We start from the raw sequence: 14,341 nt of genomic DNA on the forward strand, positions 1-14,341 counted from the left end.
ATCTAGAAATATTACAAGGCATACTAAAGGCAATAAAACACTGTCTGAAAAGACAGCAAACACAAGAACTAAATACAGCAGGGATGTTGGAATTAACATACCAGAAATTTAAACTATGATTAATATGCTAAGGACTCTAATGGATAAAGTAGACAGCACAAAAGAACAGCAGAGCTATGTAAGCAGAGAAAAACCAAAGACTCAAAAAAGAAAAACCAGAGTTCAAAAACACTGTAACAGAAATGAAAACTATTTTTGATGAGCTTAATAATGAATTGCAAACAACTGAAGAAAGAAATCCTGAACTTGAAAATATACCAAAAGAAACAGAACTGAAAAGCAAAGAGAACAAAGATTGGCAAAAACAATACGCAAGGACTTGTGGGACCTACAAAAAGTGTAACATACACAAAATGGGAATATCAGAAGAAAGTGACAGAATCAGAACTGAAACAATAATGACTGAGAATGTCCCCAAGTTAGTATCAGACATCAAACCACAGATCCAGGAAATTCAGAAAACATCAAAAAGAATAAATTGTAAAACAAACAAAAAACACCCACCAAAACAAACAAACAAACAAACAAACAAACAAAAACCAAAACACACCAAAACCAAAAAACTACACTTGGCATATCATTTTTAAACTACAAATAATCAAAGATAAACAAAAAATTCTGAGAGGTGCCTGAGTGGCTCACTCGGCTAAGTGTCCAACTTTAGCTCAGGTCATGGTCTCACAGTTTGTGGATTCGAGCCCCATGTCAGGCTCTGTGTTGACAGCTCGGAACCTGGAGCCTGCTTTGGATTCTGTGCCTCCCACTCTCTCTCTCTCTTCCCCTCTTCCACTCACACTGTCTCTCTCTAAAAAATAAACATTAAAAAATTAATTTAAAAAAAAGAAACAATTTTGAAAGAAGCCAAGAGGAAAACAACTACAGAAGAATAAAGGTAAAAATTACATCTGACTTCTCAGAAACGATGCAAGCAAGAGAGTGGAATGAAAAAGCATCAAAGAAAAAAAACCCCACCAACCTAAGAATTCTATACCTTGAGAAATCATTCTTCAAAAGTAGAAAAGAAACAGACTCTCAACCAAAAAAAGGGGGGGGGGAATCTGTTGTCAGTACATTTGCCTTGCAAGAAATATTAAGAGAACTTGTTTAGACAGAAAGGAAATGATATAGATCAGAAACTCATTATCTATATAAGGAAAGACCACTACCAAAGGAATAAGTGGAAATAAAATAACTTATTCTTTTTAACCTTAATTGATACAACAACAGTTTGTTCAAAATAATAATGCCAACAATTTATTCAGTTATGAATATTTATGTGTGTAAAATTTTAAATACATGTTTATATATGTGAAATAAATGACAGCAATATAAAAGGACAGAAGCAAGGAATATTATAAGGTACTCCCATTCCCTGCGACATGTATAGTGTTACTTGAAAGTAGACTAGGTTAAGATATAAATGTATACTACAGACTCTAAGACAACCCCAAAAAGAAAAGTTAAATGAAAAGTAACTAACTGATCTACTTGCAAGTGAGAGAAAATGGAACAATATACAATGCTCAGGTAAAACCACAAAAGGAATAAAGAGGGTAGAAGACAAAAACAGGAAAAAAAGAGCAAGAGCAACAAACAGACAACAGTAACAAAAATGTTAGGTACTAATCCAACTATATCAATAATCACTTTCAACATTAGTGCTCTAAATGCATCAACTGAAAGACACAGATTGCCAGACTGGATCAAAAAAATAACATCCAAGGACGCCTTGGTGGTTCAGTCAGTTAAGCATCCAACTTCGGCTCAGATCATGATCTCAGTCCTAGGTTCAAGCCCTGCGTTGGGCTCTGTGCTGACAGCTCAGAGCCTGGAGCCTGTTTCAGATTCTGTGTCTCCCTCTCCCTGCCCCTCCCCTGCTTGTACTCGGTCTCTCTCTCAAAAATAAACATTAAAAAAAATAATAATAACATGCAACTATACATTGTCTACACTTCAAATATAAAGATACAGATTAAAAATTTAAAAATGTACTGTGCTAACAATGAAAAGAAAGCTGGGCAGACAGGCAGACTTCAAAAGCAAGGTAAGTCATCAGAATTAAAGAGGGGACACAACATAACGATAAACAGTTTAATTTTCCAAGAAGACATAACGATCCTTAACATCTGTGCACCTAACTAAAAGGCATCAAATTAAATAAGGCAAAAACGGAAACCACTACAAGAAAAATAGATAAATCCACCATCATAGTTGCAAACTTCCACACCCCTCTATCAGAAATGGACAGATCTAGCAGGCAGATAATCAGTAGAGACATAGTTGAACTCAAAAGCACCATCAATCAATTAGATATAATTGACATCTCTGGACTACCTCATCCAACAACAGCAGATTACACATTTTTCTCAAGCTCACACAGAACATTCGTCAAGATATATCACATTCGGGGCCATATGATATACCTTATCAAATTTAAAATAATAGAAATCATACAAAGTCTACTCTTACACTACAATTAAGCCAAAATCAGTAATAAAACAATAACTGGAAAATCTCAAAAATACATGGATATTAAACAAGTCAACAAAGAAATCCCAACAGAAACCAAAAATTCTTTTCAACTAAATAAAAATGAAAACACAATTTATCAAAATTGTGGAATGGAATGTAGTGAAAATAGTGCTTAGAGAGCACTAATTATTAGTGCACTAATTTATTAACACTGCATGCATGTATTAGAAAAAAAAGAACTAAAGTTAATCATTTATATTCCCACCTTAATAAACTAAAAAAGAGCAAATTAAATCCAAAGTAAACAAAAGGAAAGAAATAATATTGTAACAGAAATCCATGAAATTGAAAAATGGAAACCAATAGAGAAAAATCAACATCAAAAGTTCTGAAAAGATTAATGAAATCAATACTCCTCTAGCCAGGCTAACTAAGGAAAAAATGAATTACTAGTATCACAAATGAAATAGGGGACATCACAACAGATCCCACAAACATTAAAAGGATAAAAGATATACTACGAGTAACTCTATACCCACAAATTTGACAACCTAGATGAAACTGACCAACTCCTTACAAGACTCACTCTGCCAAAACTCACAAGAAATACACAACCTGATAGGCCTATATCTGATATGAAAACTGAATAAATAAGTAACCTTCCAAAACAGAAAGCACTAGAACCAAATGAATTCACTGATGAATTTTACCAAAAATTTAAGAAATTGTACCAGTTCTTCAGTCTCTATCAGAGGATACAAGCTGTAACTCCAGAGTCTAATCTGATCAAAAGGCTCAGGTTTAAAAACAACAAAATCTTGCCAATTAAGACAATACTGATGGACCTGGAAGGTATTATGCTAAGCGAAGTAAGAGAAAGACAAATACCATATGATCTCACTTACAAGTGGAATCTTAAAAAAAAAAAAAAACCACACAACCAAAAAACCAAAAACAAATGAACACAAAAACAAACAAAAAGAAAAAGATCCATAAATACAGAGAACTGGTGGCTGCCAGAGGGGTGGGTGAGAGGGAAAAAATGGGTGAAGAAGAATGGGAGGTACAGGCTTCCAGTTACAGAATAAGTCACAGGGATGAAAGGTACAATATAAGGAATATAGTCAATAATTCTGTAATAGTGTTGTATGGTGACAGATGGCAGCTATGCTTCTGGTGAGCATGGCATAATGTAGAGTTGCTGAATCACTATGTTGTATACCTGAATTTAGTGTATCGCTATGCATCAACTATATGTCAATAAATAAATAAAATGCAAATTCACGAAATTAAACTTTACATACCTATAGAAATAAATATTTTGGTTATTGTTTGTGTTTTAAGAAGGCTCACTTTTATTATCAAATGACAGAATGCATGTGGAGTACTGAGCACAGTGGTTTATTATATGCTAAGTGCTCAAGATGTCAGGTGCTACTACATAAGTTCTGTGGGTTGTATACAAATATATATCAGTTATTTCCACATAAACTGATTACAGAAAATTCTTCCAACACTTCTGCAAGGGAATTAAAAAGGCAGAAATAAACATTTTGCATTAACTTAATAATTTCACTCTTTCATATATTATTTACTGATTACCTCTTGCAGGCCAGGCACTCTATCATTAGGCTTCCATACTAGTATTAAATGAGTCAGACAACAATGAAATCAATTAAGTCAAATGACATTAAATCCCATGATGACAAATGTAACAGGGTAAAGGCAACAGCAAACAAAGAACATGACAATTCTTTGTTGAAGTTGGTCAAGGAAGGCCCCTCTGATAAGACATCATTTGAGCAGAGATCTCTGGGGCAAGTGAAAGGAAGCCATGGGGATACCACACAGAAGGGTTGCAAACAACAGGTACAAGTCTTTTTTCTTTTTTAATTTTTTTAAATGTTTTATTTATTTTTGAGACAGGGAGAGACAGAGCATGAACAGGGGAGGGTCAGAGAGAGGGAGACACAGAATCTGAAACAGGCTCCAGGCTCTGAGCTGTCGGCACAGAGCCCGATGCGGGGCTTGAACTCACGGAGCGCGAGATCATGACCTGGGCCGAAGTTGGCGGCTTAACCGACTGAGCCACCCAGGCGCCCCAACAGGCACAAGTCTTAAGAACATCAAAACATTAAAGGCAAAATCATAAAGCCAGTGTATATAAAGATAAACAAGAGAGATGGAAAGGCCACACAAAATGAAAGCTCGTACAGGGCCTCGAAGATCTTCAGATTTTACTCTGAGACATATAGGGAGCCCCTGAAAAGTTCTGAGCATAAATAACGTGGTTTAACTTCAATTTAAAACAGATCACTCTGGCTGCTACCCAGAAAATACAATGAAAGGGGCAAGGATGGAAGCAGCAAGACTACCAGGGAAACAATTTCATTCTTCTGGCACAAGATATTGGCTTTAAATCAGCATGATAAGGTGGAAATGGTGTAAATAAAGTGGTACAATTAAGATATTTTCAAGGTGGAGGCAACATGATTTGCTGATAACTTGAGTAAGACAAAGATAAAGATGCTTCCAAAGTTTTCGATAAGCTGGAAGAAAAAAAGACTTCCTACTAATTGAGATGGCAAAAAGATTACAAGAAAAGTAGTTTTGAGAGGATGAAAATCAAGACCTACCTTGGACTTGTTAAGTTTGAGAATCAGACATTCAATTATTGGATATATGAGTTTACAATTCAGAGGGTAAGTCAGAGTTAGAGATGAAAATATGAGCTCTTACCTGGAGAGAAAAAATAATGATGGCCTGAGACCTGGGTCCTACCAACATTTACAGAAAACTAAGTATTTATTTCAATTACGGAACCATAAATCAGTTGATATGTTTACCCTTGTTCCATTTTCTTAGTCATACACTCATACCTACAGCCTAAGCACTGAAGATAGGGTTGGAGAGTAACTACCAAAGGATGAGAATTCTGAAGTTGCTAGAAATTGCTTCGTAATCATTAAAAAAAATTAGAGTCTAAATTAATATGTACAAAAATATTCCACTATGTGGTATATATGAATTTTTTAAAAATAAAGGGTGACTATTCATACAATTGGATAAAAAGATCTGGGTTATTGTGTTAGTTCTATTTCTAGGCTAAACTATAGCATGGCATGCAACTGTTAAAGATTTTTACTGTTTTTCTGCAACCTAGGGAATAGGCAACACTAGGTATATTCTTTAATTTTATAATTACCATTTAGAATGCACCCAAGATGTTCCGTAAAGGATGCCAAATGCAAATGTGCCTCCAATTGCCCCCCAAAAAATCATTCTTCAAGATGTTGCCATTATTCAAAGATCCTAGGATAATTCTTAGGTAAAACCAAGAATCCTTCATTATCTATTTTGTACATCAAAACTCATAAAATTTTGGTAGAATAAACTGGACCTACTCACTTTACTAAACCATTGTCTGGTTATAGCTTCCACAGGTATAGTAATTTATGAAATGGGGACAGACACGAAGACAGAGCTGTATTACAACGATTATATCTGGAAGCTTAGACGCCGTTATCAAGACATCATGTTAGGTCTAATTCCCGGCTATTCTACCTTAATATGATCAAGTTAAACAGTACGGCAGCTTGCTCAACTCAACCAGAACTGAGTACCAGAGTTTCATCTGGAATCTTGTGACACATATCCTACCATGTCTCACATTCTTGCTATCCTTCATTTTTACTACAAAATGCCAAGCTTCATCTACTGTTTTCTATTCTTTACTATTGATTCATCCCATTAATCTACTCTACTAAGATCTCTAGAAAAATATTTATAATACAGGTTGTCCCTAATCTTCAACTGCTTTATATAATGGTTCCTCAACCTCTTAGCTTTCACTAAAGCCTGGTTTTACCCCAAAAGGCACTGCTTATCTTGCATCCCTTTTATGTGAGGATTTCATAAACAACTAAAACGCGTAAATCCACTATTATTCTTCTAATTCCTTGTATTTAAAACAATGTCCATCAAAACAAAATAAACACAACACAAACACAACTTACATTTGAAAATCATATTATCTACCTGAATACCTTTCTTCTGGTAAATTATACCCATATACTAAAGGCTCTATTTTGCCCCCATTTATATCACTGGCATGCTGACTTCAATGTCTGTGTCCATGATCTATCCCAACACTTTAGCCCCCTCTTACCCAAAATACTTACTTGACTTTCTTCAGAAACCTTCACCGCCTCTCTATGTCAATCACTACTGTAGGCATATTAAATATCCAACCCCTGATCATTATCATCTATCCTTATAAAAATTTCACTTACACTAAACGATCTCTCTGACCTATCAAGGCTTTTTATAACCAGCCTAACACCTCTGTCTGGCACCACAATATATCCAATCATGGCCATCACCAAAGACTTACATATTCAACTTACTTCAGTGTTAACAACCTATGCACATGCCACTAGTAATTCTGTCCCATCTGTTCTGCTAATACCCAACCTTGAAATACCATGCCTCTTTTCTGGCTATTAAAGAAATTCTTTAAACTCCAAGTATATGTTCCCTAACCTCAACTAACCACTCAGTAGCATGAGACTCAATAATATTTGGTCTACTTCTTCATCCATTCTCCCCAGACACTTTCCAAATTTGCACAGTCTTCTCAAATTCCCTAATCAAACTCTGTGTTCCACAAAACCCTATTAAAACATGTTTCTTAGAAAGTTACATGCTCACAAAACTAGAATAAAAAAAATAACTGCATTAGGATGGCAATTATCAAAAACAGATAATTACAAGTGCTGATGAGATTATTAAAAAAAGTATAGCGGTTCCTCAAAAAATTAAAGAATTAGCATATGATCCAACAAGCCTACTTCTGGGAATATGCCCAAAGAATTGAAAGCAGGGTCTCAAAGAGATATCTGTGTTGTCCTAAACATGTCATGAAAGTAATCCAAGTGTCCATTAATGGGTGAAAGGATAAACAAAATGTTATATACATATAGCAGAATATTATTCAGCCTTAAAAAGGAAGACAATTCTGACAAATGCCACAACAGGATGAAGCTTGAGAACATTATGCTAAATGAAATAAGCCATCACAAAAAGACAAATATAAATAATTCCGCTTATATGAAACAGAGTAGTCAAAATAGAAAGTAGAATGATGGTTGCCAGGAGGTGGGGAGAAGGGGAAATTGGGAGTTATTGTTTAAAGGATATAGTTTCAGCATTGCAAGATGCACAGAGTTGTGGAGAATCTACACAACATTATTAATGTACTTAAATACCACTGAATTGCACTTAAAAAATAATGTTACATGTATTTTACCACAAAAAAAATAGGATGAAAACGTTACATGGACACATAAATTTGAGAAATACATTTTACAATCCCTTTTGGAGATTCACAATGTACATCAGCACTTTAAAGTATTCCACTATTTTCAGTAAAGAAACCTGTTTAATTCTGTAGTTCCCAAATTTATTCAACAACTGAACCTCCTTTTCAAGAAGTGTCTACTAACATCTCAAAGGAGAAATAAACAGTGGTGTAGCAGACCTATACAAATTTACTGAGAAAATACTCCAAGTAAAAATGACCTTTGACTGGGGCACCTGGGTGGCTCAGTCAGTTAAGCATCTGACTCTTGATTCTGGCTCAGGTCAGGATCTCACGGTTCATGGGACTGAGCCCATGTCAGGCTCCGTGCTGTCAGTGGACTCTGATTGGGATTCTCTCTCCCTCTCTCTCTGCCCCTCCCTCTCTCGTTCTCTCTCTCTCAAAATAAATAAACTTAAAAAAAAAAAAAAAAGACCTTGACTTCCCCTATTCTCATCTGCAAACACATTTAACATTACATAACCATCTTTATCTCCTTCTTCTAGTTTAAGATAGGGGTCTCTGCTCTTATTCCAAAGCAATCCCTATACCTATATTCTTCATTTCAACCCTTACTATCTCAAAAACCTTGCTTCAATAATTACCACCTTCCTGTTACCTTACCTTAAACTTCTTAAATTCTTACAACTAGTCACTGAGGTCTTAACTATTTCACTTTCTAAATACTTTTCTTAAATCCAGAGAACGTTATCTTGAATTCCTATTCACTGCCCTTCTTAGGGCTGTCACTGACTGAACTGCTGAAGCTCTGGTCACCTGCCACCACGGACTTCTTTTCAATTCTGTTTCTCTGCTGCCAAAACTATTAAAAACCTATGTCTAACAAGGTTACTACCTCTTCCTCAGCAAATTCTTTATTGACTCCCAGATACTTATGAGAGACAGGCCAAGGCCCTTCACATAGCTGGCAAGGCCCTTTCTCTATCAAGTGTTATTTTTCACTTTCCTACTTATGATCTAAAAATCCTCAAATGCCTACTGTTCTCTACACACACTATGCAGCTTTATAACTTTACCCATGCTTCTGCCTAGAACAACTCTGACTATGCTTCTGGCTACCTAAGTTCCAGTTACACTTCAAGATTTAATTTGGCCTTCCCTGGCCACCCCTATTTCCCTGCCACCTGGTTTAGGTTCCTTTTGAATACCTAGGTAACACGGTATTCCTTAATGTTCCTGTTGCATCCTCAGTATAACTCTACCAAAAAGATGATTTGCTTCTATGTCTTTCTACTAGGTACACTGTAAAATTATCTGGGTTAGGGACTAATTATTATGCATCTTTGTAGCCACAAGACATCACCAGCTGCTTTATACATAGTGAGTCTTTAATAAGTGATTGTTAACCTGACTCTTTCCCCTCTCTATTTCTCCACAACTTCTAGGTGACCAAAAAGACATTACAATCCAGGAGTATACAATTATCCACTTAAAAGTAGAAATCTAGTACCATGTTACCAAAGTTTAGAGGTATTTATTTGGTAGGAAAAATAGTAGGCACATTCCTCTCTCCCAATTTTTTTTTTAATGTATTAGTCTCTTACAACTGGAAATTATTGTCAAATAACATGACACCTTTAAAGCAATCTAGGTTAACTTAAAAAACACCATAGCCTCAACCAAGTTACACTTACATTCGGCTAGCTTCGATGTTGTCAGACTGAGGTTCTCCTGGCGATCTGTAAAATGCAATTGAGGAAAGTTAAGCAGAATATTCCATATTCCAAAAAGGGCAGACATGTTATTTTAGAAGACAAATTTGAAAACAAGATTTAATTGTTAACAGTTTTAAAAGTAACTAAAGATTTCAACAGAAGAAAAAAGTGATCAAGTCAGACTGCCATTCAACACATTTATTATAAAAGCTGGACTAATAAAAAAGTCAGCACATTGTTTTTAAGGAAAACTGTAAACACTATATTTAGATACCAACATACAAAGCAGTATAATAAAACATAATTATTCACAAAGTCAATATTTATAATAAAAACATACAACTACGAAACTTTCTACAGCCAACTACTAGTTATCCATAATATCAAAAGTATTCACTAGTATTCACAGTCCCAAACTATATTTAGATCAGGGGTCAGCAAACTATTTCCTCGGACAACAAACTAAGGCCTGGGCCAGGCGCCTATTGTTGTACAATTTTATTGGAATACAGCCACACTCATTCATTTACATATTGTCTATGGCTGCTTTCAAAACACTACAAGAGCAGAGCTGAGAAACTCTGATAAGGATATATAGCCCACAAAGCCTAAGTATTTATTATCTGGCCCATTAAGAAAAAGTTTGCCAACTTCTGCTCTAGATAATTTAAATTTAAATCTAATAGCCTTGGGAATTTTGAGACACTTTAAGTCAGATTTACCATTCTAATCATGATTATCTTGGTTTAACAATGAAATTAACTTTCCCTGAAAATACACCGGCAAGATGCACTACGTATCAAAAGTGTACCAACCGGGGATATTAAAATTTTACTACAGATAATTGTGAACTGACTTCAGTTATAAATAGTTGCCAGTTACACCAAAAAGTATTTTATTTGCATTTTGAGATATGAATCAATTTTGCCTATTCCCACCATGCTGTTAAAAAAATAAATTCCTGTGATCCTATTCAGTTTCATCAACAGTATTGGTCAGTGTATACTAAGGTGAATCAACATAATATTGATTTCTAACACTCAAATTCTCAAAATTTTCAGAGATCAAAAGCTAAATATCTAAAATGACATTATAAGGGCTTGATTTGTGAATTTATCACTGACTTGAAATTCCTAATTCTGACCTTTAACAAAAGAATCTTAAATTCAGAGCCACCAGCAAAATAAAAAAAGAAAAGAAAGAAAAAGAAAAAAACAACAAAAATAAACAGTTTTCCACATTTCTTAGCTTTTAAAAATCTCACTTCTTTACCAGACTTTCAAAATTACCCCTCACCGTAGTTCATTCAGAGTCCAAGGACAAGAATGCCAAAAAAAAAAAAAAACCAAAAAAAAACAAAAACAAAAACAAAACAAAAAAAAACCAAAAAAGACTCCAGCAGCTCAAATATTTTAGCTCCTCTTTGCAGTGTATTCACATTTTCAATTTTGCACAAAGTTATATTAGAACTAAAAATTGGGGCATGCTGGAGGTGGCAGTGACTTGGCACTGACACAAATGCAAAAATTTCACTCCACCCTCTCCCCCAGGGAGCAAGCAAATCACCTTTGTGACACACCTGGTCTCCACCAGCCTTGTGGGTAAGTACCCCAAGATTGCTTCCAAACTTGTTTGTATGTCTCAGACAGAAGAGCTAAAAACTGATGATAACCCCATGTACCAGCTGACTCATTTTTGAAAGTGCGACCCTCCAGCATCAGATGTCATACTGTAAGGAGGCAGAGCAGGCTTGCAAAACAAAAAATAAACCTGCTGGCACTAAGGGAAGAGAGGCAGATTAGAAGCTTTCAAACACGTAGGCGGCAAAACTTTCAAAATTAACAGGTAAAGAGAAAGAGAGAGGGAAAAAAATGAGGACACAATGACAGGAAAATTAAAATACTACTGCAAAAAGGTAAGACACAAGCAAGAAGGAAAACAAATTCAAGTCTTAGAAGCACAATATATAACTGCTGCAAAGTTTTGAGAAATGAGATAGACGTTAAATACATCATCAAATGGTAACTACACTCTGTTTTCCAATCTCTGTTCCCTAAACAAGAGAATATGTAAACATTAGCATCAAACTGTCAGCAAATTATTATATAGTTAATACATATTCAAGTGAGCTACTAAAAACCATTTATAAGTCAAACCAAGCAATTTAAACCAATTCGGTCTAACAGAAGGACAAAAGAATAAGAAAGGATTGAAAGAGTATTACCCAAAAACAGATCTATCCTCAGTCTCTTAAACATGGTTAGCCCAAATTGTTTTCTACTCAAAATGGAAATGTTTTTTTTAATTAAGAGAAAAGTGAATATACACAGAACTAGCAAACGCTTTTCTTGCAATGTGTAATAGTATATGTTTGAATAAACTTCTAGTCATTCTGCTTATATTTCTGTAATATTCTAAATAATTTACCAAAAAATATCCTAAAATTATGATTCTGACTCTCAAACTATGAAATATCTAACATCTAGCATTAGTTTCCAAGCTTTACTTTGGCCACTAAAGCATTTTTATTCATTACTGTCAAGTTTTTGGAAGTAAGGATCTAGTACATGTTCAGGATATTATCAATGGGGAGAAAAAAGAAAAAGTACTGACTTAAGTTAACCTAGTTTGTCAGAATAACAAACCAGAAAAGACACTTTAAAATAAACAATAAGTAACATTAGAAAATAAAAAATCTTGGAAGAGTCTCAATTTTAGGCCTTGATTTGGATCACAGAAAACTGATCACAAAATGCCTACTAATCTAGATAGTGCAGCATGAGCTGGAACATTCAAATGGAGGATCACTTCCAATAATAATGGGTGCAGCTTGTCCAGCCAGCAAGCCACTCCTTCTACCTCCACGATAACTATCTAGGAGAGAAAATTATACCAGTTTTATTGAAGTTGTAAAAATTTCTAGAAGTATTTTAGTTAAAACTCCTACCACATAAAAGGCACATCTTAAAATGCACACTGAGAATTTTTTTTATAGTTTTTATAATGTTCAAACAGGTTTATTTAAAAACATGACATTTTTGAGAAATACTTTCTTGTTTACTTATACAGATAGATCTGGGGTCGGGGGAAGCATAAAATATTTTAGGAAGGATATTTAAATGGAGAAGCACATTACCACTTAAGCTCTACTATTTGCACTATTCCTGCCAACTATAATTTTCTTCATTTCTTACAAAACATATCTTACTTTATAATAACAGCCTTTTAAAGGCTGTAAAATAACATTCAAAATTACCTTTTACAAGCTGTGGCCATTCGGTGACATCAGGGTGATCACAGCTTTGAGTCACTGATTAAAAACAGGTAGTCACACCAGTCTAGCTGCTAACTTGATCTGAGCGTAGGTTTAATAACTCTAATAAATTAAACAAATCTTTAGTTAGAACACTTTAATATAAATCCAATTCACTGTTCAAAAACTTATCTTCAAAGCTTCAAATCAGGTGTCAATTCAACATTCATCAGAAGAGTAATTATTATAGAAATGCTTTTAAGGACTATTTTCCAGATTTTTTTTCCTTAAATGATCTCTTCACTTGATAAAGTGTGGTGATAATCTCTTGTATTTTTACAGAGTGTTACAGTTTACACAGCACTTTGGTCAACAGTGTCTTGTTTGAGACTCAGGACAACTTCAGCTCTACCTAATCAGGGCAGATACTATAATAAGAATTTAAGGAAAAAACAAAAACCAAAACAAATTAAGCAGACTTAGAGTGATTAACTGACTTGCCCAAGATTTTAGAATTAGTGTTGAAGCTAGGATTAAAACTCAGATCTACTGACTTCCTATCCAGGGTTAGAATTTTTTGGTTTGATTTAGTTTTTACTATACAGAGTTTCCTAACTTCAGTGTATGCAAAGATTCAGAATATGGATTGAGATCCCACTATTATGGCAACTGTTTAAATGAGACTAACAGTCATAGAGTTTTCCAGGTAGTCAAATGCTTAATGGTTACACACACACACACACACACACCCACCCACCCACCCACCCACCCAAAGTCTAGTCCTACTTACTCTACATTAAGGAGGGTAATCTAACAGCCCAAACCCCTTGGGTACTCCATGAAAAAAGTGTTCTATTCTTTCTCAGCCATAAATCCACTAATATTCAATTCCATTAAAGAGACTGGCAAGATACAAAAACATGTTCTCCTCCCTCAACCTAGTATCTTTTGATCCCCTTACTTGGCTTTAGCACAACTTTCTTGATTGTCATGGTTCAAATTTATCAGGCATCCTAATCCTATATAGTTCTGGCAAAGACATACATCTGAAATATCCCCATATTGAGAACTCATTTTGTGCAACTAGTTTTTCCTCTATTTGATTTCCCTACCAAACTGTATATCCAGGCCAAATCCAAAAAGTGAACTAAGGAAAAATGAGAAAATTAAGAGGGAGGAAAAAATACCCTTGATAGTTGACACCTCTCCAAAGTGGCAACAAACAACCACAGAAGGCGGTTACCAGCATGGACCCCGAACCCAATATAAAATAGTAAGGTATCTGAGAATACCAAGAGAAGAGTTGAAATATCAATCTTGAGTCCATACCTCTACAGCAGCCTATGAACTTGGGCTTCAAATTCAGATAAGGGTGAGGGTTGGCCTTAGTATATACAAGTAATTTTAGGGAACTCCAAATATATGGGACTTACATGCCCTGGACAAAACAATCCAATTTTCCAGACTTCCCTATCATAGCTACCTGTCTCCTTATGAGAGCCTAAAATATTCCTGAGTTTA

General features: G+C 35.0%; 1 protein-coding gene across 5 annotated transcripts in view; it reads right to left on the bottom strand.

The window, feature by feature from the left end:
• The window catches only part of UBE3A (ubiquitin protein ligase E3A), a 95,802-nt gene that overhangs the window by 62,905 nt on the left and 18,556 nt on the right, over nt 1-14,341 (bottom strand). For 2 of the 5 annotated variants that reach the window (XM_043554892.1, XM_043554893.1), the window contains one exon: nt 9,547-9,591. In XM_043554892.1, coding sequence (XP_043410827.1) covers nt 9,547-9,548 — 2 coding nt within the window. In that variant the 5' untranslated portion in view covers nt 9,549-9,591. Of the gene's footprint in view, nt 1-9,546; nt 9,592-11,133; nt 11,347-12,823; nt 12,944-14,341 lie in introns of those variants that run through there. The other 3 variants (XM_043554888.1, XM_043554889.1, XM_043554891.1) reach the window with 3 other exon arrangements.

This window comes from Prionailurus bengalensis, chromosome B3 (genome assembly GCF_016509475.1).
Source record: "Prionailurus bengalensis isolate Pbe53 chromosome B3, Fcat_Pben_1.1_paternal_pri, whole genome shotgun sequence".
NCBI classification, from domain to species: Eukaryota; Metazoa; Chordata; class Mammalia; order Carnivora; family Felidae; genus Prionailurus; species Prionailurus bengalensis.